Source organism: Choloepus didactylus, chromosome 2, assembly GCF_015220235.1.
Source record: "Choloepus didactylus isolate mChoDid1 chromosome 2, mChoDid1.pri, whole genome shotgun sequence".
Lineage (NCBI taxonomy): Eukaryota > Metazoa > Chordata > Mammalia > Pilosa > Megalonychidae > Choloepus > Choloepus didactylus.
The window spans coordinates 111,358,871-111,385,002 of NC_051308.1; the positions used below are offsets into that span (position 1 = coordinate 111,358,871).

General features: G+C 37.4%; 1 protein-coding gene and 1 pseudogene across 1 annotated transcript in view; both read left to right on the plus strand.

Moving 5' to 3' along the window:
* Nucleotides 1-26,132, plus strand: part of NUP210L (nucleoporin 210 like) — a 198,872-nt gene that overhangs the window by 39,344 nt on the left and 133,396 nt on the right. Inside the window, exons 9-11 of the mRNA XM_037825901.1 lie at nucleotides 2,215-2,352; nucleotides 2,833-2,988; nucleotides 18,526-18,724. Coding sequence (XP_037681829.1) covers nucleotides 2,215-2,352; nucleotides 2,833-2,988; nucleotides 18,526-18,724 — 493 coding nt within the window. The remainder of the gene's footprint in view (nucleotides 1-2,214; nucleotides 2,353-2,832; nucleotides 2,989-18,525; nucleotides 18,725-26,132) is intronic.
* Nucleotides 3,527-7,403, plus strand: LOC119526628 (annotated as a pseudogene).

The following is a 26,132-nucleotide window of genomic DNA, read 5'->3' on the forward strand; positions in this document are numbered from 1 at the left end:
TTTTTCACATTTTGTCTCCTTATATAATAATTTTATATGTAAGAGAAGCAAATTTAAAAGTTTAGTTAAATGAACTAACTTAATATGGAACCAAGTGTTTTTCCTAAATTGTAAAAATTTTACAAATTTTAAAATTAAGTTTTTCCTGAGTTTGGAAGTTTTTTGTTTCCTCTAGGTTGATCTTGTTTAAATGATAGTCTTACATGAAGTACAGTGAATCCAGATTCATAATTTTTCACTTAAAAGTTCAGATTAGAATCTGTTTTTCATCAACACTCATTTTATTGAATCAAACATTCCCCTCTACCTGCAGTACCTAATATCTAAAAGGTTTAGATTGTTTAGCCCTTGTTAACAGAATGATGTATTTTATTAAAAATAAGTTATTTGTGAAAAAAAAAAAAAAAGAAAAGAAGAGTAACCTCCAAAATGACCACTCAATTCTTTTTGAAATCTCTTAGCCACTGAAACTTTATTTTGTTCCATTTCTTTTCCTCCTTTTGTTCCAGAAGGCATTTTTAATCCCACAATGCCAGGACCGGGTTCACCCTGGGAGTCATGTCCCATGTTACCAGGGAGACTTACACCCCTGGGAGTCATATCCCACATAGAGGGGAGTGTATTGGATTTATTTGCAGAGTTGGCTTAAAGTGAGACGCCACATCTGAGCAACAAAAGAGGCTCTCTGGGAGTGACTCTTAGGCATAATTACCTGCAGGCCTAGTTTTGCCATTGCAGAAATTATTTTCATAAAGGCAAGTGCTTTTGACCTTGATTCATGCATTTTATTTATACATAAGAGATTCATTATTTTTCTTTTTGTAAGAACTTTATTGAGATATAGTTTACATACCATACAGTTCACCAATTTAAAGTGTGCAAAGTTGTGCAATCATCATAATGTATTTTAGAACCACTTCATCACCCCAAAAGAAACCCTGAACCTTTTAGTTGTCTGTCCCCCATCCCCCAACACACACCTAGTACTTGGTAATCACTAATCTGCCTTCTTTATTTATAAATTTGTCTATTCGGGACATTTCATATAAAAGGGATCATATACTGTATGGTTTTTGTGACTGGCTTCTTTCACTCAGCATAAGATTTTTAAGATTTATCTATGTTGTAGCATGTATCAGTACTTGATTCATTTTTATTGCAAAGTAATACTTCATTATATAGATATACTACTATTTGTTCATCTGTTCATCAGTTGTTTCCACTTTTTGGCTATTATATATAATGCTACATAAACACTCTCATCCAAGTGTTGTGTGAAGAAATATTTTCTTATCTCTTGGGTCTGTACATAGGAGTGAAATTTCTGGGTCATATGGTAACTCTGTATTTAACCTTTTGAGGAAGTTCATTCTTTTCTATTACTGAGTAGCATTCCATTATATGATCATTCCACAATTTATTGCTCCATTCTCCTACTGATGGACATTTGGGTTGTTTCTGTTTCATGGTTATTATGCATAAAGCTGCTGTGAACATTCTTGTACATGTCTTTTGGTAGATGTATGAACTCATATCTCTTGGATATATATCTAGGGGTGGAATTGCTGGATCAAAGGGTAGATGTGCCAATTATCTATTGTTACATTAACAAAACACCCCCAAACAATGGCTAAAAATAGTAACAGTCACTTATTTTCTTCATGAAACTATGGGTTGACTGACAAATATTTTATTTTGTCTTCAAAAAGAAAATGCTGGTGTAGCTGATTCCAATTTACCTGTGTAGATTTCCCCCCAAACCCTACTCTTATTTTTAAGTATTAGGGGAAAGTATAACCCCAGCATCTTTGAATAGTCTTCTTTCATTTCTTCTGAGTAGCTTGTAATTATCTCTTTGCCTTTACAGTGGGTGAACTTAATTTATTGGTATACTGGGTGTTTCTTTCTGAAACTGATTTCTCTCCCTATGTTGATAAATATCTCTTTTATATCAGGAAATTTTTATTTAATTATTTTCCATGATTATGTATGATGCCTATTACAGATCTGGCAAAATCCCTTACATTATTACTTAAGCCATAGTAACTGCCTTTTTGTGAATAGGAATAGGAATATTTATTTATTTATTTAACAGATAGAAACTGATTGAGTAATTTGTTAGTATACTCAGTTTGCTGATGTTTTGAACATGAAAGTGTTCCATATAGCAGTCCTTATAAAATCTATTTTGCTTCTTTTATTTATACCTGATAGAGTAAAGGTATGCAGCCTGTACAATTTCCAGTCAAACACCAGCAAGAAGTGAAGATTTATTTTCCCATCAAGCTTACACCCGTCTTTATAGCATTTCCTCATCAGCCTATGGGAATATTATATCGTTATACAGTACAGGTATGGTGTCCTATAGTATGAGAATTCACAAAGAGATAATAAACCAGTTTTCTGATAGCTTAATTTATTGAAATTTGGTTAATGTCAAATTTTATTTCCCCCAAATCCTAACAGGATAGCTCACTTTTTGATGACAACAAAATCACATTCTTGAATCCTGTTATCTGTAATAAGACTTGGTTTACTTTGTCTTTCTTCCATGTATCCTTTCCTTATGAGTGTTACAAAGTTTTGAGTTACTTTGTGCCCTTTTTCTTTGACATTTAGTGACATTGTCATTACTTAACCTCCCTTTAGTATTTCCCTTGCCCATTTGGTTACTTTAGTATACTTCACAGTTTGTTACTGTATCCAGAAATAATTTATTATATAGTTTTATTATTTCCTATACTTTATTTCTCCAGCCAAACTTTGCATTTTCACTTAAATTCCAATTTTATTCCTATAGTAATTAAGCCTAAAGTTGTATTTTTTTCACAGGTAGAAGGTGGTAGTGGCAACTTCACATGGACCTCTTCTAATGAAACAGTGGCCATGGTAACCACTAAAGGAATGGTGACTGCAGGTCAGGTCAGGGGGAACAGCACTGTTTTGGCCAGAGATGTACAAAATCCCTTTCGATATGGAGAAATTAAGGTAACGCATTCTCCAAATAACTTATTTCTTACTCCAAGACACTGCTATTTAATTTTTTTTTTAATCTTCATTTTATTGAGATATATTCACATACCACGCAGTCATACAAAACAAATCGTACTTTCGATTGTTTACAGTACCATTACATAGTGGTACATTCATCACCCAAATCAATCCCTGACACCTTCATTAGCACACACACAAAAATAACAAGAATAATAATTAAAGTGAAAAAGAGTAATTAAAGTAAAAAAGAACACTGGGTACTTTTGTCTGTTTGTTTGTTTGTTTCCTTCCCGTATTTTTCTACTCATCCATCCATAAACTAGACAAAGTGGAGTGTGGTCCTTATGGCTTTCCCAATCCCATTGTCACCCCTCATAAGCTACATTTTTATACAATTATCTTCGAGATTCATGGGTTCTGGGTTGTAGTTTGATAGTTTCAGGTATCCACCACCAACTACCCCAATTCTTTAGAACCTAAAAAGGGTTGTCTAAATTTGTTGCTGCCTTTCACATGCCACAGTGGAGAGAAAATGGTGGGTCGGAACAGCTCCATGGCCGCAGGTGTATGCAGGGCACTTTTCATTGGATACTGCATTTACTTTGACTGCAAGCGACAGAGTAACCCTAATTTCAAGAACAGGCTGCGAGAGGGATGAAACAGAGAGGAGAGAGCTGGGCTTTCCAAGTTACCTGACCTTAAAGATGCTGAAGCTGTTCAGCACTTTTACTGGAAGAAATACAGCTTGGTGAAGAGTTACTAGCTGTGCTGGTTTGAGTGTATTGTCTCCCAAAATGCCATTATCTTTGATGTGGTCTTGTGTGGGCAGGAAACTTACTGATGTTGATTGGGTTGCAGACTTTTTTTTTTTTTTTTTTAAATTCAGTTTTATGGAAATACATTCACACACCATACAATCATCCATGGTATACAATCCACTGTCCACAGTATGATAACATAGTTATGCGTTCATCACCACAATCTATCTCTGAACATTTTCCTTACATCAGAAAGAACCAGAACAAGTATAAAAAATAAAAGTGAAAAAAGAACACCCAAATCATCCCCCCATCCCGCCCCATTTGTCCTTTTGTTTTTATCCCCATTTTTCTACTCATCCATACACTAGATAAAGGGGGTGTGATCCACAAGGTCTTCACAATCACACTGTCACCCCTTGTAATCTACATTATTATATAATTGTCTTCAGGAGTCCAGACTGCTGGGTTGGAGTTTGGTAGTTTCAGGTATTTACTTCTAGCTATTCCAATACATAAAAGCCTAAGAGGTGTTATCTATATGGTGCATAAGAATGTCCACCAGAGTGACCTCTCGACTCCATTTGAAATCTCTCAGCCACTGAAACTATTCGTCCCATTTTGCATCCCCCTTTTGGTCAAGAAGATTCTCTCAGTCCCACGATGCCGGGTCCACATTCATCCCCGGGAGTCATATTCGGTTGCAGACTTTTGATTGGATGTTTCTATGGAGATGTGATAACTGAACTGTGGGCAATATCTTTCACTGGATAATTTCCATGGAGGTGTGGCCCCACCCATTCAGCATGGGCCTTGATTAGGTTACTGGAGCACTATATAAGCTCAGACAGAAGGAGTGAGCTTGCTACAGCCAAAAGGGACACTTTGAAGAATGCACAGGAGCTGAGAGAGGAACTGCAGTTTACAGAGACATTTGGAGATGGCCTTTGAAAGCAGACTTTTGCTCCAGGGAAGCTAAGAGAGGACAAACACCCCAAGAGCAACTAAGAGTGACATTTTGGAGAGAAGCTGAAGCCTAGAAAGGAAGGTCCTGAGAGAAAGCCATTTTGAAACCAGAACTCTGGAGTAGACACTAGCCACAAGCCTCCCAGCTAACAGAGGTTTTCTGGACACCATTGGCCGTCCTCCAGTGAAGGTACCCAATTGTTGACATGTTACCTTGGACACTTTATGGCCTTAAGACTAACTTTGTAACCAAATAAACCCCCTTTTATAAAAGCCAATCCATTTCTGGTGTTTTGCATTCAAGCAGCATTAGCAAACTGCAACAGATTTTGGTACCAGAGAAGCGGGGTGCTGCTGAATTTGCAAATACCAAACATGTTGGAATGGCTTTTTAAATGGAGGAGCTTGATGGAAAAGGCCTAAACTGCTTTGAAAAGACTGTTTCTGGAAATACAGACTCTAAAGATACTTCTGATGAGGCTTGAGCAGAAATGATGAATGTGTTGTTGCGAACTGGAAGAAAGGCAATCCTTGTTGTAAAGTGGCAGAGATTTGGCAAAATTGAGTCCTGGTGTTGGATGGAAGGAAGAATTTGAAGACAATGAGCTGGGATACTTGGCTGAAGAGATTTTAAAACTAAAAGTTGTAGATATAGCATGGCTTCTCCTTGCAGCTTATAGTAAAATGTAAGAGGACAGAGATAAGCTGAGAACTGAACTCTTGGTTTCCAAGAAACTTGAAATTGATGGCCTGAAAAACTCTGGGCTTCCAGGGGGTGGATCCCCAGAAGCTACAACTACACGTGAAGATTTAACCAAACATGGAACCTGACTGCCATTTCAGTACCAGCCAAGATTGGAGAATGAATTAAGCAGAAAGGATTTGTGGAAAGTCCCGTTGTCTGACGGCTTTGACCCCTGTGTGCTTCATGCAAAGCCAACAGAATTTTTGTGAGATCTTTACAGACAGAGATGCTGCCGATCTGGACTGGAGGAGAGAGACAAGGAACAAATTGAAGGAAAAATTTCTTCAAAGATAGAGCCATGGAAGTTGAGGTCTGAAGTCAAGAGGTCTTAGGCTGGGAGAGCAGAGTGGCCCACACGCATGGAAAGGGTGAGTTTGTCCCAGAGGTTGAGGTTGGGCCTTCCACGTCTATGTTCAGGAAAGGTGTTGCCACCTCAGGCCTCAAAGAGGGTGGAGCACATTCCCAGGGGACTGGGGAAAGCCTGGCCACCACCCCAGTGTTCTGAAGGGGTGGAGCATGTGCCTCGGAGATGAAAGAGAATCCAGGTGCTGCCCCAATGTTTGAAGAGGCTGGGGCCAAAAAGGTGGTCCCCCTAATGTGTGGATATTTTGGAGCACTGAACCAGCATTTGGAGAGAAAAAGGGCTGCCATGAAAGCCTTTGGAAAGGGTTGGACTTCCACTCTTTCAGGCCCCAAGGATACAACGTCATTCTGTGAATGACTCTCAGACTTTGAAATCTAATGGAGCTTCTTGCCCTGTGGGTTTTAGGAACTGTTTTGGTCCCTTAAACCCTGTTTTCCTTTCAGTTTCTCATTATGGCAACGAGAATGTTTATCCTATGACTGTCCCTCCTTTGTATATTGGGAGCACATAACTTAAGTTTCACAGATTCACAGCTAAAGGAGAATTATGCCTTAGTGCTGACCACACCTATAATTGATTTTGATGGGATTTTGTACTTAACTATTGTTACTCAAATGATTTAAGTTTTTGTGATATTGTGATAGGATGAATGTATTTTGTATATGGAAAGATCATGTCATTTTGGGGTCCAGGGGGTGGAATGTGCTGGTTTGAATGTATTATGTCCCCCAAAATGCCATTATCTTTGATGCAGTCTTGTTTGGGCAGGAAACTTATTGGTGTTGATTGGGTTGCAGTCTTTTGATTGGATGTTTCCGTGGAGATGTGATCACTGAACTGTGGGCAAGATCTTTCCATGGATAATTTCTATGGAGGTGTGGCCCCACCCATTCAGCATGGGCCTTGGTTAGTTTACTGGAGCACTATATAAGCTCAGACAGAAGGAGTGAGCTTGCTACAGCCAAGAGGGACACTTTGAAGGATGCACAGGAGCTGAGAGAGGAGGTGCAGATGAGAGACAGTTTGAAGATGGCCGTTGAAAGCAGATTCTTGCTCCGGAGAAGCTAAGAGAGGACAAACACCCCAAGAGCAATTAAGAGTGACATTTTTGAGGAACTGCAGCCTAGAAAGGAACGTCCTGGGAGAAAGCCACTTTTGAAGTCAGAACTTTGGAGCAGACGCCAGCCACGTGCCTTCCAGCTAACAGAAGTTTTCCGGACACCACTGGCCATCCTCCGTTGAAGGTACCCGATTGTTGATGACTTACCTTGAACACTTTATGGCCTTAAGACTGTAACTTTGTAACCAAATAAACCCCCTTTATAAAAGCCCATCCATTTCTGGTGTTTTGCATTCCGACAGCATAAGCAAACTAAAACAGTAGCCTAAGGTGAATATGAGAAGAGTGTGGACCATTGGACAGATGCTATTGCTGTATGTGGACAGCCACAGCAGTTAGTCCAAAGTATTACAGCAAACTCTTCTACCACCAGTGTTCCAGATGCTTCTGACTGAGCTCCCAACAGTCAGTCAAAGAATTGTAAGTGCTCAAAGCTTGGCTGAAGATGTAGAATGAAAAAGAAATGTCAGCATAATAAAATCTCAATTTAAAATATTTTAAAAATTCTTAACTCGGAAGATGAATAGCTCTAGGAGAATAAGGGCAAATTTACATGAATTTTCGGTGTACCACACTGAAAATCTACCATAGTTAATTTTTACTTTGTGTAGATCCATTTGTCTGTTTTATTTTTCTCAGTGAAAAGTATATTTTGATGAGCATTTTTCATTTTATAAATACAGTGTGAGTTATTGAAATATCATGGATTTTTTTTCTTCCTAAAATGTGCAATTAAAATGTACATGTATGTAACAATACTTAGGTTAAAAATACTCGGTGCTCAGTTTTGAAAAATAAGGCCAAAAAAAAAAAGTATAGGTGAAAACTGAAGAATGCAGATTTTTAAAGTTAGTACACTTTGCTGTATATCAGAAAATTGGATGAAAACTTGATTGTGTTTATTAAAATCTTCAAGATAATTTTTTTCCACTTAATCTCTTAAACATAAAATATTTGTGAAATGTGCAGCTGTGCTGTATTAACAGCATCATCCCCATCCCTTGTATCAGTTTTGAAATATTTTGTTTAAATCAGTGTGCTTAATGAAATGTTTTATTTAAAACGGTGGGCTTAATTTGTTCTGGGTGTTTAGCTCCCTATATTTTAGGTATGTGAAGTTGCATATAGCACTAGCTGTGTGAGCTTTACCAATTCATGTCTGCTCACTTTCCTCATTTATAAAATAAGGGAACTGGTCCACTGATTTCTGAGGCATCCCTTTCAGCTCCTATTTTATATAGTTCTGTTCAGCGTCTTCAAATCCACCTTTTTCTGAGGAGTGTCATTTGACCACCAGGCCTTGCATTGTTTCATACTCTGAATTTTGCATGCTTGCCTGATTTAGTATTTCCAAATTGATCTTTTGTTATTGTCTATTATGTTGATTTTCACTGAAATCACGTGGTTCTGTCACAACTGTAAATTAATTTGAAGTGTGTTCTTTAAAGTAATTGGGATAACTTTCTTGTAAAAAATGTTTGTTCCCCTTTGCTTTTATCTTCAGTATACTTCTTTAATCTGACTTTAATTGGATTCATTTTTCTTGTTGAACAGTGAGAGCAAGGTGTAACCTTATGGCTGAAGATTTGAAGAGAATGGAGCTAGTGGAACCTTTTGTTCTCAAATATTGACATGTTATCTATAGTCACAGATTCAGTTTCAGAAGTGAGAATAAGGATCCTTGGTATAGTGTGGCATCTGCTGAACTGAGCAGCATTTCTCATTTTACAAATTGGCTTTATGAGGAGAGATCCCAAAGATTTTTCCTATGTACTAGGCTTTTTATTTTGGCTTACTTATAAACTTATCTTACCTTAACCCAGAGGTTTTTGGTTTGTCTGTTTGTTGTTGTTGTTTATGGTGGTTATGATATAGTGGAAAGAGTTTGAAATATAGGTCTAGCTTCTGCCTCTAGTTAGCCACATAGCTTTGGGTATGTCATGTCATGTCCTATCACCTGTAGTAGTCTCACCTCTAAATTAGAACATCGGACTAGGTGGCTCAAACATTTAAGGACTCTTTCTGCAGGTACCTTCTAGGTTTTTGGGAACTCTTAAACAGTGTACTTTTAAAAAATTATTATTATGACACTTGGTGTGCTTTTTTGGGTGATGCCCAGTAGTAGGGTTTTTTAAAAGCATTGTAGTGGTAATTGGTCAATAATTGACCTTGCAGCTGAGAAAAAATCTTCTCTTTTGCAATATTCTAGGTATAGATTTGAGGGGTGTAGAGGGAGAAAATATGTGGAAAAAAGAGCAAGGAGTAGACAGCCTGGCAAGAAAAGAATGGGCCCAGAAAACCTAAGAATTGGCTGGAGGTTTGAGGGGTCAACTTAGATTTGGGGAGGGTAGAAAGTTAACTATTTATGCCCTTGAAAATTGTAGTGCAATACAAGCTGGGTATCACTTGGCTTTCTGAAAAATAATCTGCTTTGATTTCAGCATTGTTGAAAAGGCAATGATAGCTTCACTTTAGAGCTGATTAAGCCAAGTACATTTTCTTATTTAAATGACACTTTGGTACTTTAAAATTAGGTCTCACTTTTGAAAGCTAGTTGTATGTTTCAGTTTACTGAAGCTGCCAGAATGTACTATATCAAAAATGGGTTGGCTTTTACAATGGGATTTTATTAGCTTACAAATTTACAGTTCTAGTGTCGTGAAAATGTCCAAAATAAGGCATCAACAGGATGATATCTTCTCTGAAGAAAGGCTGTCGGCATCTGGGATACCTGTGTCACATGGGAAGGCACATGGCTGATGTCTGCTGGCGCTTCTCTCCTGGGTTTGTTGCTGTAGTTTCTTGCTTTTATGACTTCCTCTCTCAGCTCCTCTGGGGCCTTTTTTTCTAAGCTCTCTCTGGAGTTTTCCTGTCTTTTATCGTCTCAAAAAGGACTCCAGTAAAAGGATTAAGAGCCACTGGGCTGGGTCACATCTCAATTGAAATAACCTAATCAGAAGTTCCCACCCACAATAGGTCTGCACCCACAGGAATGGATTAAAAGAACATGGCCTTTTCTGGGGTAATAACAGCTCAAAACTACCACACTGTATTACATAAAAGAAAAAAAATCACCTGCTTTTTTCCCCCAGTGAACATTATGTTTCCAACCTAAAGTTTTAACAGCGGTGGTACCCAGTAGGTGGTACCCAGTAGGTGGGAATAAAACAATTCAAGTTTTGAGTTGAGTAAAACAGTTTTGCGTGTTCCCATGTGCTAATATTGCACGCTTGTACAAAATCTTTGGAAATGCAAAACATTTATTAGTGTATGGTGACATGCTTCTTTGGGCAAAAATCTTTTGTTAAATACAAAAGTTGCATAGTTTGTATTTATAGTGAAAGCATTTAAAACAGGCTTACTTGATGGTAGCATTGTTATTCTATTAATAGATAAGTAGAACTTATGTTCACATTTAACTTATGTAAAGTGTGTAAAACCTAGTATGATGTGCCTAGTTTCAGTCAGTAAATATTTGGTTCCTCTAACCCTTCAGTAAATTTAATATTTTTACCACCTTCCTGCTTGTCTTTGTGACCTCACTGAATCAACATATGGACTAAAATGTTAATGAAATGTTATTGCAGAAGAGATTTTGAGAAAATTGGCATATCATGCAGCTATCAAAAATAATTTCCTTGTAACATTAAAAAAATGAAGTTTTTATTATTGCTTGTGCCTCATCTGTTTAAATGAACAATAAAGGGCTTGGAGAAAACAAAATTTTTAGTCAAACTTGGCTATTTAAAATAATGCTCAAATTCAATCTGGAAATATATTTTCCTTAGATATTCCTGGATCTGGGTTGAATCCTATTTCACTTAATCGCCAGTTTTTTATGTTTTTTTATGTTCTTCTTCTTATCTCTAAAATGGGGATAATCGTAGTATCTACCATAAAAGGTTATTGTTAGAAGTAAATGAGATAGTGTTTATTCCAATGCTTGGCATATATTCAGTACTCAATAAATCTTTGCTAAATTTCTCATTATTATTATACACCTGATCTTTAAATGGCCTTTATAATAATAACTTTATTTCTAATTTCATATATTTTTAACTTTTATTTTGAAATACTTTCAAACTTATAGTTACAAAAATAATATGAGCTCCAACATAGCTCTACCCCACCCTAGATACCCAGATCCATCAATTTTAACATTTTGCCATATTTGCCGTATCATTCTATGTATCTATCTATCAATTCATATTTTGAACACTCAGGTGCAGGCTGTATACATCATGATCCTTGAACACTTAATACTGCCATGTATATTTCCTAAGAACAAGGATATTCACTTATGTGACACCTTAAGTACAGTTACTAAGTTCAAGAAATTGAAAACTGCTATAAACCTTATATTCCAATTTTTTCATATGACCCAGTAAGTCCCTTTGAGCCTCTTCTCCTCCCTTGGTAGATCCCATCCAGGATCAGGTATTGCATTTAATTGTCACTGTCTTTTTCGTTAGTTCTTTCTTTTTTTTAATTGTGGGAACATGTATACAACATAAACTTTCCTATCTCAACCACTCCCAAGCATACCATTCAATGGAATTAATCACATTCACAATATTGCAGTACCCTCACCACCTACCATTACTGAAATTTTCCCATCTTCCCAAGCAGAAACCCTATACTCATTATGCATTAATCCCCCATTCTCCCTTGCTCCCTACCCTTAACAACCTGTACTCGAGTTTCTGTCTCTGTGAACTTGCATATTCTCTGATATTTTCTTTGTAGTTATTATGGGGCTTAAATTTAACATTCTAAATCTATAACAGTCTCTTTTGCTTTGATATGTACTTAACTTCAGTAGTATACACAAACTGTTCCTATACTCGTCTGTGCCCCCAACTTTATGTAGTTCTTGTCACAAATTACATGGTTATACATTTTCAATCCAAAGCCACTGATATATCATTACTTTTTTCTTTTTTTTCTCCTTTTTGCTAATTTGTTAGTATAGCAGGGTCACAGGTCAATATGTAAAAAAGGAGTTTGATTTCGATATAGTAGTAACGTAAAAATGGAATACAAAATAAAAAGTCATATTATTTGAAATACCATGACAAAGAAGAAGTAATTTGGTATAAATCTTTAAAAAAGCATGCCAAGTATCTAAGTCCTGAAATCTACAAAATAGTGATGGAAAAAAAAAAAAAACAAGACCTAAATCTATAGATAAAACATGGTTTCGAAAATGCATCGTAATAAAGTTCTCCATTCTCCCTACATTAATTTGAATATTTAACAGAATACTACACAAATCTCAGCAAGATATATTGTAGATGTAGACACACTCATTTAAAACTTATATATCATTACATTTTATGCATTTGCCTTTTGGATACTAGGAGGTAAAATGTGGAGCTACAAACCAAAAATACCGTAGTACCGGCGTTTATATTTACTCCTGTTGTTACCTTTACAGAGATCTTTATTTCTTTTTTTTTTTTTTTAATTTTTATTGGGATTGTTCAGATACCATACAATTATCCAAAGATCCAAAGTGTACAGTCAGTTGCCCCTGGTACCCTCTTACAGCTGTGCATCCATCACCACACTTAATTTTTGTTCAATTTTTAGAACCTTTTCATTACTCCAGGCAAGAAATAAAGTGAAAGATTGGGGGGAAAAAAAAAGGAAAAGAAAAGGAAACTCGAATCCTCCCATATCCCTAACCAACCCTCCTCAGTTACTGACTTGTAGTGTTGGTATAGTACATTTGTTACTGTTTATGAAAGAATGTTGAAATACTACAAACTGTAGTATATAGTTTGCAATAGATATATATTTCTTCCCTATATGTCCCTCTATTGTTAACTTCTAGTTGTATTGTCTACATTTGTTCTGGTTCGTGGAAGAGTTTTCTAATATTTGTACAGTTAATCATGGACATTGCCCACCATAGGATTCAGTTTTATACATTCCCATCTTTTGACCTCCAACTTTCCTTCTGGTTACATATATGACTCTGAGCTTCCCGTTTCCATCTCATTCACATGCCCTTTGGCACTGTTAGTTATTCTCACATCTTGCTACCTACACCTCTGTTTATTCCCAAACATTTAAGTTCATCCTAGTTGAACATTCTGCTCATACTAAGCAACCACTCCCCATTCTTAAGCCTCATCCTATATCTTGGTACCTTAGATTTCATGTCTATGAGTTTACATATTATAGTTAGTTCTTACCAGTGAGACCCTGCAATATTTGTCCATACGTGTCTGGCTTATTTCACTCAGTATATTGCCCTTGAGGTTTTGACATCAGCCCTTTTTTTTTTAAGATGGTTTTGTTCACACCCCATACATTTCATCCTAAGTAAACAATCGATGGTTCTCTGTATGGTCACATATTTATGTGTTCACCACCCTCACCACTATCTATATAAGGGCATCTACATTTCTTCCACAAGGCAGGAGGGAGCGTCAAAGAAGGCAGAGAGGGAAAGGAAAGAGGAAAAAATGACAGCTAGTAGCAAAAGGAAAAGTAATCTTAAATCAAAGAAGGGTAAAGAGTCAGACAACACCACCAATGTCAAGTGTCTAACATGCCTCCCCTATCCCCCCTTCTTATCTGCATTTGCCTTGGTATATCACCTTCGTTACATTAAAGGAAGCATAATACAATGATTCTGTTAGTTATAGTTTCTAGTTTACATTGATTGCATCCCTCCCGCAATGCCTCCCCATTTTTAACACCTTGCAAGGTTGACATTTGCTTGTTCTCCCTCGTAAAAGAACATATCTGTACATTTTACCACAATTGTTGAACACTCTAGATTTCACCAAGTTACACAGTCCCAGTCTTTATCTTTCCTCCTTTCTTCTGGTGTCTCACATTCTCCCAACCTTCCTCTCTCAACCGTACACATAGCTATCTTTGTTCAATGTACTTACATTGCTGTGGTACCATCTCCCAAAATTGTATTCTGAACCACACACTCCCATCTTCTCCTATCACTCTGCAGTGTTCCCTTTAGTATTTCCTGTAGGGCAGGTGTCTTCTTCACAAAGTCTCTCATTGTCTGTTTGTCAGAAAATATTTTGAGCTCTCCCTCATATTTGAAGGACAGCTTTGCTGGATGTAGGATTCTTGGTTGGAGGTTTTTCTCTTTCAGTGTCTTAAATATATCACACCACTTCCTTCTTGCCTCCATGGTTTCTGCTGAGAGATCTGCACATAGTCTTATTAAGCTTCCTTTGTATGTGATGGATTGCTTTTCTCTTGCTGCTTTCAGGCTTCTCTTTTTGTCTTTGACATTTGATAATCTGATTATTAAGTGTCTTGGCATAGGCCTATTCATACCTATTCTGTTTGGAGTACGCTGCACTTCTTGAATCTGTAATTTTATGTCTTTCATAAGTGATGGGAAATTTTCATTGATTATTTCCTCTATTATTGCCTCTGCCCCTTTTCGCGTCTCTTCTCCTTCTGGCACACCAATGATATGTAGATTCTTGTACTTTGTTTCATCTTTAAGTTCCCGGAGATGTTGCTCATATTTTTTCATTCTTTTCTCCATCTGCTCCTTTGCATGTAGGCTTTCAGGTATTTTGTTCTCCAGTTCTTGAGTGTTTTCTTTTGCCTCTTGATGTCTGCTGTTGTATGTTTCCATTGTGTTTTTGGGGACAACTGACCTTGGGAGGGTCAGGGGACATATCTGTCTCAGGACGAGAAGCCCAGAGGCTGACAGGTGAACCTGGGAGCTCTTCTGTCCCTTTTGCTGTCTGTGGAGAAAACTGCAGCTGCTTTCAGCCCGCAGCGCTTTGCAGTAAAGACAGACTCAGCTATTTTAAAATCAAAACACTTTGATCAGCAGAGTCAGAGAAACAAAGAACTTCCTGATAGGCAGTGACCTCTTTGGAGGGGACATAGCTTCCCAAAGGAAAGGGAGGGTTCCAGCTTTACCACCTGCCTTTCCGGAACCAGACCCCAAAGCCTGGGGGAGGAGAGCCACAGGCCTCACCCCGTTACACAGGCAGTGACAGACTGCACCTGCCAAACAGAAAAGCACAGATGTATTAATCCTCTATAAGAAAAACCATCAGGGGAACCAGATACTGAATATTTCCTCCTTCTGTGACCTGAACCTGTTCTTGCCTGGGAAAACCTGACTGGGGTGGCCTAGGAGGTCAGATGCCTAGACAACAGAAAACTACAACCTACACTAACAAAAACAAAGCTATGACCCAGTCAAAGGAACAAACATACACTTCAACTGAGATACAGGAATTTAAACAACTAATGCTAAATCAATTCAAAAACTTTAGAGAATATTTCACAAAAGAGATAGAGGCTGTAAAGAAAACACTGGGCATATATAAGGCAGAAATTGAAAGTTCAAAAAAACAACTAGTAGAATCTATGGAAATGAAAGGCACAGCACAAGAGATGAAAGATCTTTATTTCTTAATGAGGCTTTGATCTGTTGTCTATTGTGCTTTCCTTTCAACTTGCAGAACTCTCTTTAGCATCTCTTATAGGGCCAAGCTAGTGATGAAATACCTCAGCTTTTATTTATCTGGGAATGTCTTAAACTCTCCCTCATTTTTGAAAGACAGTTTTTTCATACATAGCATTCATAGTTGGAAGTTATTTGCTTTCAGTAGTTTAAATATGTCATCCCACTGCCTTCTTACCCCCATGGTTTACAATGAGAATTTGGCACTTAATATTATTTAGGCTGTATATGACATGTTGCTTTGTCATTCAGTAGTTTGATTGTAATAGGCTGCTGCATGGGCCATTTGGATTTATCCTTTTGGAGTTCAGTGAGCATCTTTGATGTGTATATTCGTGTCTTTCATGAAATTTGGGAAGTTTTCAGCCATTATTTCTTTGAATATTCTTTCTGACCCTTTCTCTCCTTTTTCTCCTTCTGGGTCTCCCACATTGAATATATTTAGATGCTTGATGGTGTCCCACAGGTTCCTCAGGCTCTGTTCATGTTTCCTCATTCTTTTTCTCTTCTGCTCTTCAGATTGAATGATTTCAATTGCTTTTACTTCAATTTCTCTGATTCTTTCTTCTGCCAGCTTCAATCTGCTGTTGAACCCCTGTAGGGAATTTTAAATTTCTGTTACTGTGGTCTTCATCTCTGTTTGGTTTCTCTTCGTAATCTATCTGTTGACATTTTCTTTGTGTTCAACTGTTGTTTTCCTGATTTCCTTTAGTTCTTTGTCCATGTTTTCCCTTAGCTCTTTAAGCAATATTTAGGACCATTTTTTAAAAAAAAAGTCTTTGGTATATCCCAAGTCTGTTTCTCCTCGTTGATGGTCTCTAATGCTTTAATCTTCTCCTTTGCCTGGGCCATTGCTCCCTGTTTCTTTGTATGTTTTGTAACCTCTTGTTGAAACCTGGACATTTTGATATTTTAATGCTTTGTCACTGAAATTTCTACTATGAGGCATCTGTTCTTTAAGCTTGTATCCAGCTAGTGTTATGAAAGCTCTCCTTGAATTCCAGGACCTAATCAAAGAAGAAGGAGAAGGAGAAAACAACCTTTTTAGTCTTTGCAGATTGACCTGGGCAAGTGCTCTCCTTCAGAGCTTATCCATATAATGAGTTTGGAGACTAGCTTCAGACTAAGCTTAGGGGCCTCCCTGATCCTTTCTTTTAATGCATCTTGTCTTGGGTATGTGCGTGAACCCTTAGAAATTTCCCTGTTTACATGGTTATGAATGTCCCTTCTTCCCTAGGAAACAGTTTCTTCATAGTCTGAGATATTAAACTCTGTGTCCTACAGTCAACAATGCCTTGCCCCAGGCAGCATGACTTGATTGCTCTCCCATAGAGTTCTATAGGAAGCTCTATGAACAGCCTTCTACATGCAAGGCAAGTTCTGGGACAGAGAGTTCCTCAGGCCACCACCAGACAGATTAGACTAGACAAACATGCACCTAGTATGTGCATGAGGGTTACCCTGCTCCCTCCAGAACTGGGACCAGGTATCCACATGCTGGGAGCATGGGCTCTACATTGAGCTGGTGAGGTATGGGGTAAGGGCTAGCCAGGGCTATAGAGATCCTACTTCTTTAAAGTAGCCTTTTTTTAAAAAAAAATTTCCACTCCTTCCATTATTGCAGTCCTTTAACTGTTTTCTGGAGCTATGAAAAAGGTGTTTCTGCCAGTTCTTGCTGGTTGTTCAAAGCTTCTGTGGGGGGTGGGGCAGAGCCCTGAAGTATCTCACACCACCTCTAATCTCATATTTGTATTTGTTGTCTTGTTTCTAAAAGATTGAAAATGTTTTTTACTACATTATTTAACCACTTTCCTATTTTTCTCCCACTCTTAATATATCTTGATTTATGTTGTTCTTTCCTGCAGCACTTGGCATTTGCCATCATTCAGTGAGCATTTGTTGAGTATCCTCTGGATACTTAACCCCATGCTAAGTGTTATAAGAGATTCAAAGTATCATAACACACCATCCCTACCTTAAAAGAATCTAAAGAATCTAAAGTCCAATTAGGAAGATGTATTCATATGAAAAGTTAAATAGCGCTCGAAGCGTTGGGACTGGATAAGATTTTCCAGGAGGAGCATTTAGAGTCAGAAGGGAAGATGGACCCTGTGTAATATAAGTGCCAAGTTAAAGGACATAGGCAGAAGAAGAGGAACCAGCAGAAGAAATACAGAAATTGACAAAAAAAAAAAAAAAAAAAAGATATCAAGAAAGAAGGAGTGATTGATGTCAGGGGTCAGCAAACTTTTCTGTGAAGGGCCAGATGATAACTATGTTAGGCTTTTCAGGACACATATGGTTTCTTTCTCATATTCTACATTGTGTTCTTTTTACAACTATTAAAAATTGTAAAAATGATTCTTAGCTTACAGAAGCCATATAGAAACAAGTTGTGCACCTGCCATAGTTTGCCAGACCCCGTACAGATGCTTTAGAGAGATCAGTTTATTAAGGAATGAAAAGAGTGCCATGTTCAGCACCTAGCACAGTGCCTTATATACAGTATAAGCTTTTTTTTTTAATTCAGTTTTATTGAAATATATTCACATACCATACAATCATCCATGGTATACAATCAACTGTTCACAGTACGATCATAGAGTTATGCATTCATCACCACAATCTATTTCTGAACATTTTCCTTATATCATAAAGAGTCAGAATAAGAATAAAAATAAAAGTAAAAAAAGAACACCCAAACCATCCCCCCATCCCACCCTATTTGTCATTTAGTTTTTGTCCCCATTTTTCTACTCATCCATCCATACACTAGATAAAGGGAGTGTGATCCACAAGGTTTTCACAATCACACTGTTACCCCTTGTAATCTACCTTATTATATAATTGTCTTCAGGTGTCCAGGCTACTGGGTTGGAGTTTGATAGTTTCAGGTATTTACTTCTAGCTATTCCAATACAGTAAAACCTAAGAGGTGTTGTCTATATAGTGCACAAGAATGTCCACCAGAGTGACCTCTCAACTCCATCTAAAATCTCTCAGCCATAGTATAAGCTTTTAAATATTTAAGGAATGATTTCTTTATTTCTAAGACTTTTCCTAACATAACTTTCTTGAAAGATGAATTGCTTTTTATCCCTTTAGATCTATGTCCTGAAACTGAACAAAATGGAACTGTTACCATTTCATGCTGATGTGGAGATTGGCCAGATTATAGAAATCCCCATTGCAATGTATCATGTAAATAAAGAGACCAAAGAGGCAATTGCATTCACAGACTGCTCTCATTTATCCTTGGATCTCAACATGGATAAGCAAGGAGTCTTTACTCTTCTTAAAGAAGGTAAGAAGAGTAGACCTAATATTTTATCCTTCCTTTATCTTTTGCATTAATGGCCAGTCATCAATTCAGAAACTACAATAATGGTTCTATTATTACTATATTACTTTTCTTTAAAATTCTTTTATTTATTCTGTCAACTGCCTTGTAGTTGGTGTTATTCTTCTTCTTTTACAGATGTGGAAACAAAGGCACAGAAAATGAATAACATGTCTAGGATTTCATTGTAGCCAGACAATATCAGTTTCCAGTCTCAAACCCTTTTCCTCTTTCTTTCTAAGAGGAGTATAGTCCCATTTAAAATGTGTATGTAATAAATTTATTTTAAAATGAAAAAAAATTCCTGAATAAGCTATCCATAAGAGTCATATTGTTTCCTGTTATTGAACTTCATATTTGATCCTGATCCTCATTGTTTTTTTCATCAATAATAATAGCAATAGTAGCATCTGACCTTTATTCAGCATTTACTATTTGCCAGGCACTGTTCTGAATACTTTTCATATATTAATCCATTTAATTCTCACAACACATCTATAAGGTTGGCATCAACTGGGAATTCTCCCTTGCCCTTAGACACTGTCTAATATCTCTCACATCTCTCTCCTCTCCTTTGTTCTCAAAGTGTCTCCCCTAATTTTTAGACCTACATTATCTCTCACCTAAGTTATTACAATGTCCTCCTAATTGTTCTTACCTTTGATAATTACGGCTGCCAGTTGGGTTTTCATGAAGCCCAACTTTGATATTATTTTTCCTGCTCAAAAATGTTAAGGGGGTTCTCATTACCAGTGGAATAGAGCCAAAATCCTTTTAGTTTAGCTTTCAAGGTTATCTATGATATGACTCAACCTACTTTTCTTGACTTCATACTTTGTCTTTGTATGTAGCTCTAGCCAAGCAAACTACTTTAGTTAAAATTTCCCATACATTTCCCTTATACATTCCTTTATAGCTCATGTCTTTGTTCACTGTTTCCTCAGCTTGAGATACTCTCTTCCTACATCTCTAAACCTTCTTTGATCTCTCCAGCTAGAAGTAATCTGTTTTCTAAAATTTGATAATACTTACCACTTTCTACTAATGTTTTAAATATTTATGGGTATGTTCTATCTTCCTTTTTAAATTATAAATGCTTTGAGGTCAGGAACTTTGTTCATATTTTATCTTCACTGTACATAGAATTGTGTCTTACATGATATAGATCTGTTAATAGAAGAACACATTTTTATATCATCTCAATATAAAAAAAATGGGACATAGAGAGCATAGACACAAAATGGCTGAGTAGGAAGTTTTACAGATTGCTCCTTCCACCAGAAAAATGATTGAGGATTGAGCTGGGAAAAGAGAGGGAATTAACTGGGTGGTAACCCTGGAACCAAATTGGATATTTAAAACTACCACAGGAGTGCTGGTCAAAGGGATAGGTTGTCAGGGTTCAGCTTTTGTGAGGGCAAGTGCAAACCAGTGGCCAGCCCTATTCCTTAGCCCCATAGCCATGGCTGTGGAATCAGCAATGGAAGTGGAAATGTGGCCTGGATTCCAGGAGTGGCCAGCTGGGGTCAGGGTGGACAGAGGCAACCTCATCCAAGAGTTGGGGATGGAGGTCAAGTTCAGTCTGGGTCATCCCTGAGGTACCAGCACAGAAACTGGCCTAGGTTTCAGCCCCTGGGCAAGAGTGGCTCCTGGCATTCCATCAGTAGCTAGTGGGAGGTAAAGAGTCAGTGTACCTTTTTTCACTGGTTTTATTTTTTTGTATGTGGATATGTCTTAGAATGGTGGCTCCCTGAGGGGCCAGCACAGATACTGGCCTGGATGTTGGCCCCAATTGTGGCCCTCTCAGCATCATCTGTATCTGGCCTCACACCAGCATATACTGGAACATAAAGAGCCAGTGCACCTTTTAGTTCGGGTTTTTTTTCTTTTCCTTTCTTGTGTTTTTTTGGTCTGGCAGATCCCTGATTGGACAGCATAGATGCTGACCTTGGTTCCACCTCTCTTGGCAGCAAGGGTTCCAGCCTTCCACCAGCATCTACCAGGATATTTTGGCTAGTTTTCTTTATTTTTATTTATTTGTTTGCTTATTTATTTATTTTTGGTGTTACTTTTTTTCTGTTTCTTGGTCTGGTGAATGCTTGAGTGACCAGTGCCAACGCTAATTTTTGTTTCAGCCCTCTCAGTAACAGCAGCTTCTGGCCTCACACCAGCATCTACTGGGACATAAATAGCAAGCACATCTTTTGGGGATTTGTTTTCTTTCTTTCTCTTTTTTGTGTTGTTTGATATGGCAGATCCCTGAGTGACCAACAGAGATGTTGGCCTTTGTTTCAGCCTCAAAAATCACAAAAATCATAAGTTCCAGCTTCCCATCAACAACTTAACCTAGAGAACTGGAGAGGCAGTACACCTTTTTCCCCTCCTCCTCCTCCTCCTAGTTCTTCTTGTATGCATGTTTTGCTTGTATTTTTTCTCTCTCTGTCTTGATTTCTTTCATTCTTTCTCTTTTTTTCTTTCTTTCTTTTCTTAGTCTGGCAAACTGAGGAATGGAAGAATCAGATTTCCAGAGTGACCCACAATATAATACTCAAATGTCCAGTTCTCAACAACAAAAAAATGACAAAACATGCAAGGAGATGGGAAAGTATGGCCCAGTCACAGGAAAAAAATAACTCAGCAGAAAGTATCCCAGAGGAAGCCTATTTCCTGGAATTATTAATCAAAGATCTTCAATCAGCTCTCTTAAATAGTATCAATGAACCAAAGGAAAACATGGACAAGGAACTAAAGGAAATTAGGAAAACAATATATGAACAAAATGAGAATTTCAATTATAAGATATAAATTATAAAGAGGAATCAAATAGAAATTCTGGAGCTGAAAAATACAATAATTGAAATGAATAAATTCAATTGAGGGGTTCAGGAGCAGAAGGAAGCAGGCAGAAGACATAATCAGTGAGCCTGAAGATAAAACAATTGAAATTATCCAGTCTGAGGAGCAGAAACAAAAAAGAATGAAAAAAAAATTGAACAGAGCCAAGGAACCTGTGGGAAACCATCAAGTGTAGCAATATATGCATCATAAGAATCCCAGAAAGATAAGAGAGCAAAGGGATAGAAAAAAATATTTGAAGAAACAGTGGCCCAAGATATCCTAAATCCAGTGAAAGATACAAATCTAAGAAGCTCAACAAACTCCAGGCAGGATCAATGTAAAGTGGAAGTGCTGGTTTGAAGCTGTTATATTCCCCAGGAAAGGCCGTGTTCTGTTAATCCATTCTGTGGGTGTGGACCTGTTTTAGGTGGGCCCTCTTGGTTAGGTTATTTCAGTTGAGATATGACCCAACCTGGATTGGAGTCCTTTATGAAAGGATAAAGGACAGAAGACGTTGAGAGAGCTTAGAGAGTAAAAACCCCCAGAAGAGCTAAGAGAGTAACCACAGAAGCTCAGAAAGAAAGCCACTGAAGGCAGAAGCTAAACCCAGGAAAGAAGGACCAGCACACACCAGCCATGTGCCTTGCCATGTGACAGAAGTACCCCAGATGCCACAGCCTTTCTTCTGAGAAGGTATCGGTCCTGTTAATGCCTTAATTTGGACATTTTCACAGCCTGAGGACTGTAAATTTGTAAGCTAATAAATTCCCACTGTAAAAGCCAACCCATTTCTGGCATATTGCATTCCAGCAGCTTTAGCAAACCAAAACAGAGACCCACACTGGAGCACATTAGAGTTAAATTGTAAAACTTAAAGAAAAAGAGAATCTTGAAAACAGTGAGAGAAGCAATGTGTCACTTACAAGGGATCCTTAATACAATTAACATCCTATTTCTCATTAGAAATCATGGAGGCCAAAAGGCAGTGGAATAACATATCTAAGTGCTGAAAGAAAAAAATTTCAATCAAGAATAATGCATCTGACAAAACTGTCCTTTAAAAAAGGGATAAATTAAGACACTTGATAAACAAAAGCTGAGGGAATTCATTACTACTAGACTTGCCTTTAAGGAATGCTGAAGGAAGTTTTTCATGTTGAAAAAAGGGACACTAGACAATAACTCATTTCTGTATGAAGAAATAAAGACCTCCTGTATAGCTGTATGGGTAAAAGCAAATGCAAGTATTATTGCTTTTTTCATTTGCAATGCCATCTTTTAATTCTTATATGATTTAAGATTCAAATGCTGAAAAAAATTCATAAACCTTTGTTACTGGGCACAAAATGTGCAAAAATGTGATTTTAGACTAGAACAACATAACGGAGAGGGTCAGAGAGATATAGGAACAGGGTATGTGTAGGCTATGGTAGTTTCATTAGTATCAATACAAACTAAACTAATAGATTTAGGATGTTAAATGTAATCCCATGGTAACCACATAGAGAATATCTTTTAAAATTCTACGCAAAAGGAAATCAAAAGAGATTCAAAATTGGCTCATTACAAAAGATCTTCTAAACAAAAGGAAAGGAAGTAGAGGAGGAAAGGAGGGGGAGAAAAAGGAATAAGACGTACAAAAATAATTAGCAAAATGGTAGAAGTTAATCTTGCCTTATCAGTAATTACCTTAATTGTAAATGGATTAAACTGCCCAATAGGAGGCAGAGATTAGCACAATGGATAAACTATATGCTGTTTATAAGAGACTCATCTTCCACCCAAAGATACAAATGCCTGAAAGTAAAAGGACAGAAAAAATAGTCCATGCAAATAGTATGCTAAAGGCAGGTCTTAGACAGAATGGACCTAAAGTCAAAAACTGTCACAAGAGACAAAGAAGAACATATATATTGATAAAAGGGTCAGTTCAACAATTATAAACATGTATGTACCTAAAAACAGGGCCCCAAATTTATGAAACAAACATTGACATATTTGAAGGGAGAAATAGATGGTTCTACAGTAGTACTTGGAGGTTTCAATACACCACTTTCAATAATGGATAGAAACTCTAGACAGGAGACCAACAAGGAAATAGAGGACTTGAACAACACTATAAACCAGTTAGCTCTAACAGACATATATAGAATACTTCACCCAACAAGAGCAATATACACACTTTTCAAGTGCACATGGATCATTCTCCAGGGTACACCATATATTAAGGCTTAAGACAAATCTCAATACATTTTAAAATTGAAATCATACAAAGTAACTTCTTTGACCATAATGGAATTAAGATAGAAATCAGTAACAGAAGGAAAACTGGGAAATTTGCAAATATGTGGAAATTACGCAGCACACTCTCAAACAACCAATGGGTTAAAGAAGAAATCACAAGTGAAATTAGAAAGCACTTAAGATGAACAAAAACACGACATAACAAAACTTAAGTGATGCAGCAAAGGTATTGCTCAGAGAGAAATTCATAGCTATGAATGCCTATGTTAAAAAAGAAGAAAGATCTTAAATCAATAACCTAAATTCATATCTTGAGGAACTAGAAAAAGAAGAGTGAAGTAAGCCCAAAGTTAGCAGAAGGAAGGAAATAATACAGATTAGAGCAGAGATAAATGAGATAGAGAATAGGAAAACAATTGAGAGACTCAAAGAAATTGTTTTAGTTTCCTAGGCTCCTCAAGCAAATACCATGAAATGGGTCAGGTTAAACAATGGAAATTTATTCACTTATCGTTTGAGGTAAGGAAAAAGTCCAAATCAAGGTGTCATCAAGATGATGTTTTCTTCCTGAAGACTATGGTGTTCTGGGGCTGACTGAGTGATTCTTGGTCCTTAGTTTGCCTATGGCTTCCATTGACATTCAGCTTCTTGTTTCCTGTGGCTTTCTCTCCCTATGTCTGAAATCCATTCGGCTTATAAAGGGCTCCAATAAAAGGATTAAGACCCATACTGATTGAGATGAGCCACACCTTAACTGAAGTAACCTCATCAAAAGGTCCTACTTTGACTGAGTTCACACCCTCAAGAGTGGATTATTTAAGAATATGTCTTTCTGGGGTACATACAACTTTGAACCACCCTAGAAATATAACTTTGTTCCTTGAAAAAATCATTAAGATTGAAAATCTTAGCAAGATTCACAAAGAAAAAGAAGATGCAAATAACTAAAAGCAGAAATGAAAATAGTAACATCTCTACTGACTTACAGAAATAAAAAGGATTATAAGAAAATAATGTAAATAATTTGTGCCGGTTTGGATATATTATGTCCCCCAAGAAAAAGCCATGATCTTTTAATCCAATCTTGTGAGATATTTGGATCAGGTTGTTTCCATGGAGATGTGACACACCCAACTGTGAATGATAACTGAATAGATTATTTTCATGGAGGTGTGGCCCTGCCCATTCAGTGTGGGTCTTGATTAGTTTATTGGAGCTCTGTAAGAGCTCAGCCAGAAGAAGCTCAGTGCTTGTTCTGGTTTACTAATGCTGCCCTTTTGCAAAACACCAGAAATGGATTGGTTTTTATAAAGGGGGTTTATTTGGTTACAAAGTTACAGTCTTAAGGCCATAAATTGTCCAAAGTAAGGCATCAACAAAGGGTACCTTCACTGGAGAAAGGCCATTGGCATCTGGAAAACCCCTTTTAGCTGGGAAGGCACATGGCTGGCATCTGCTTGCTCCCAGGTTGCGTTTCAAAATAGCGTTCTCCAAAGTTGTTCTTCTTGGGGCATTTTGTCCTCTATTAGCTGCAGCTGCTCTGAAGTCCTTCTGTTTGTGAGCCCCGTTATAAGACTCCAGTGAAATAATCAAGGCCCACACTGAATGGGTGGGGTCACATCTCCATGGAAACATTCAATCAGAGGTCACACCCTAACCATAGGTGTCACTCACAGATGGGTAGTCACATCTCCATGGAAACAACCTAATCCCAATATCCCACAAGATTGGATTAAAGAATATGGCTTTTTCTGGGGGACATAATATATATAAACCAGCACAATGCTGCAGCTAAGAGGGACATTTTGGAGATGGCTGTTGAAAGCAGACTTTTGCTGATGCTTTGGAGATACAAGCCCAGAGTTTGCCCCAAGAAACTAAGCCTAGAGACATTTTGGAGAATGCCATTTTGAAAGGCAACCTGGGAGCAAACAGATGCCAGCCATGTGCCTTGCAAGCTAACAGAAGTTTTCCAGATGCCAATGGCCTTTCTCCAGTGAAGGTATACTCATGTTTATGTAGTTTTGACACTTTTATGGCTGTAAAACTGTAACTTTGTAACCAAATAAACCCCCTTTATAAAAGCCAATCCATTTCTGGTATTTTGCATAACATCAGCATTAGCAAACTGGAACAGATTTAAACAGGAGCACAATTGTATGCCAACAAATTAGATTATGTAGATGAAATGGAAAAATTCCTAGAGACCCATGAATTCCCTAAACTGACTGAAGAAGAGATATAAAACCTCAATTGACCCTTAACGAGTACAGAAATTGCATCAATAATC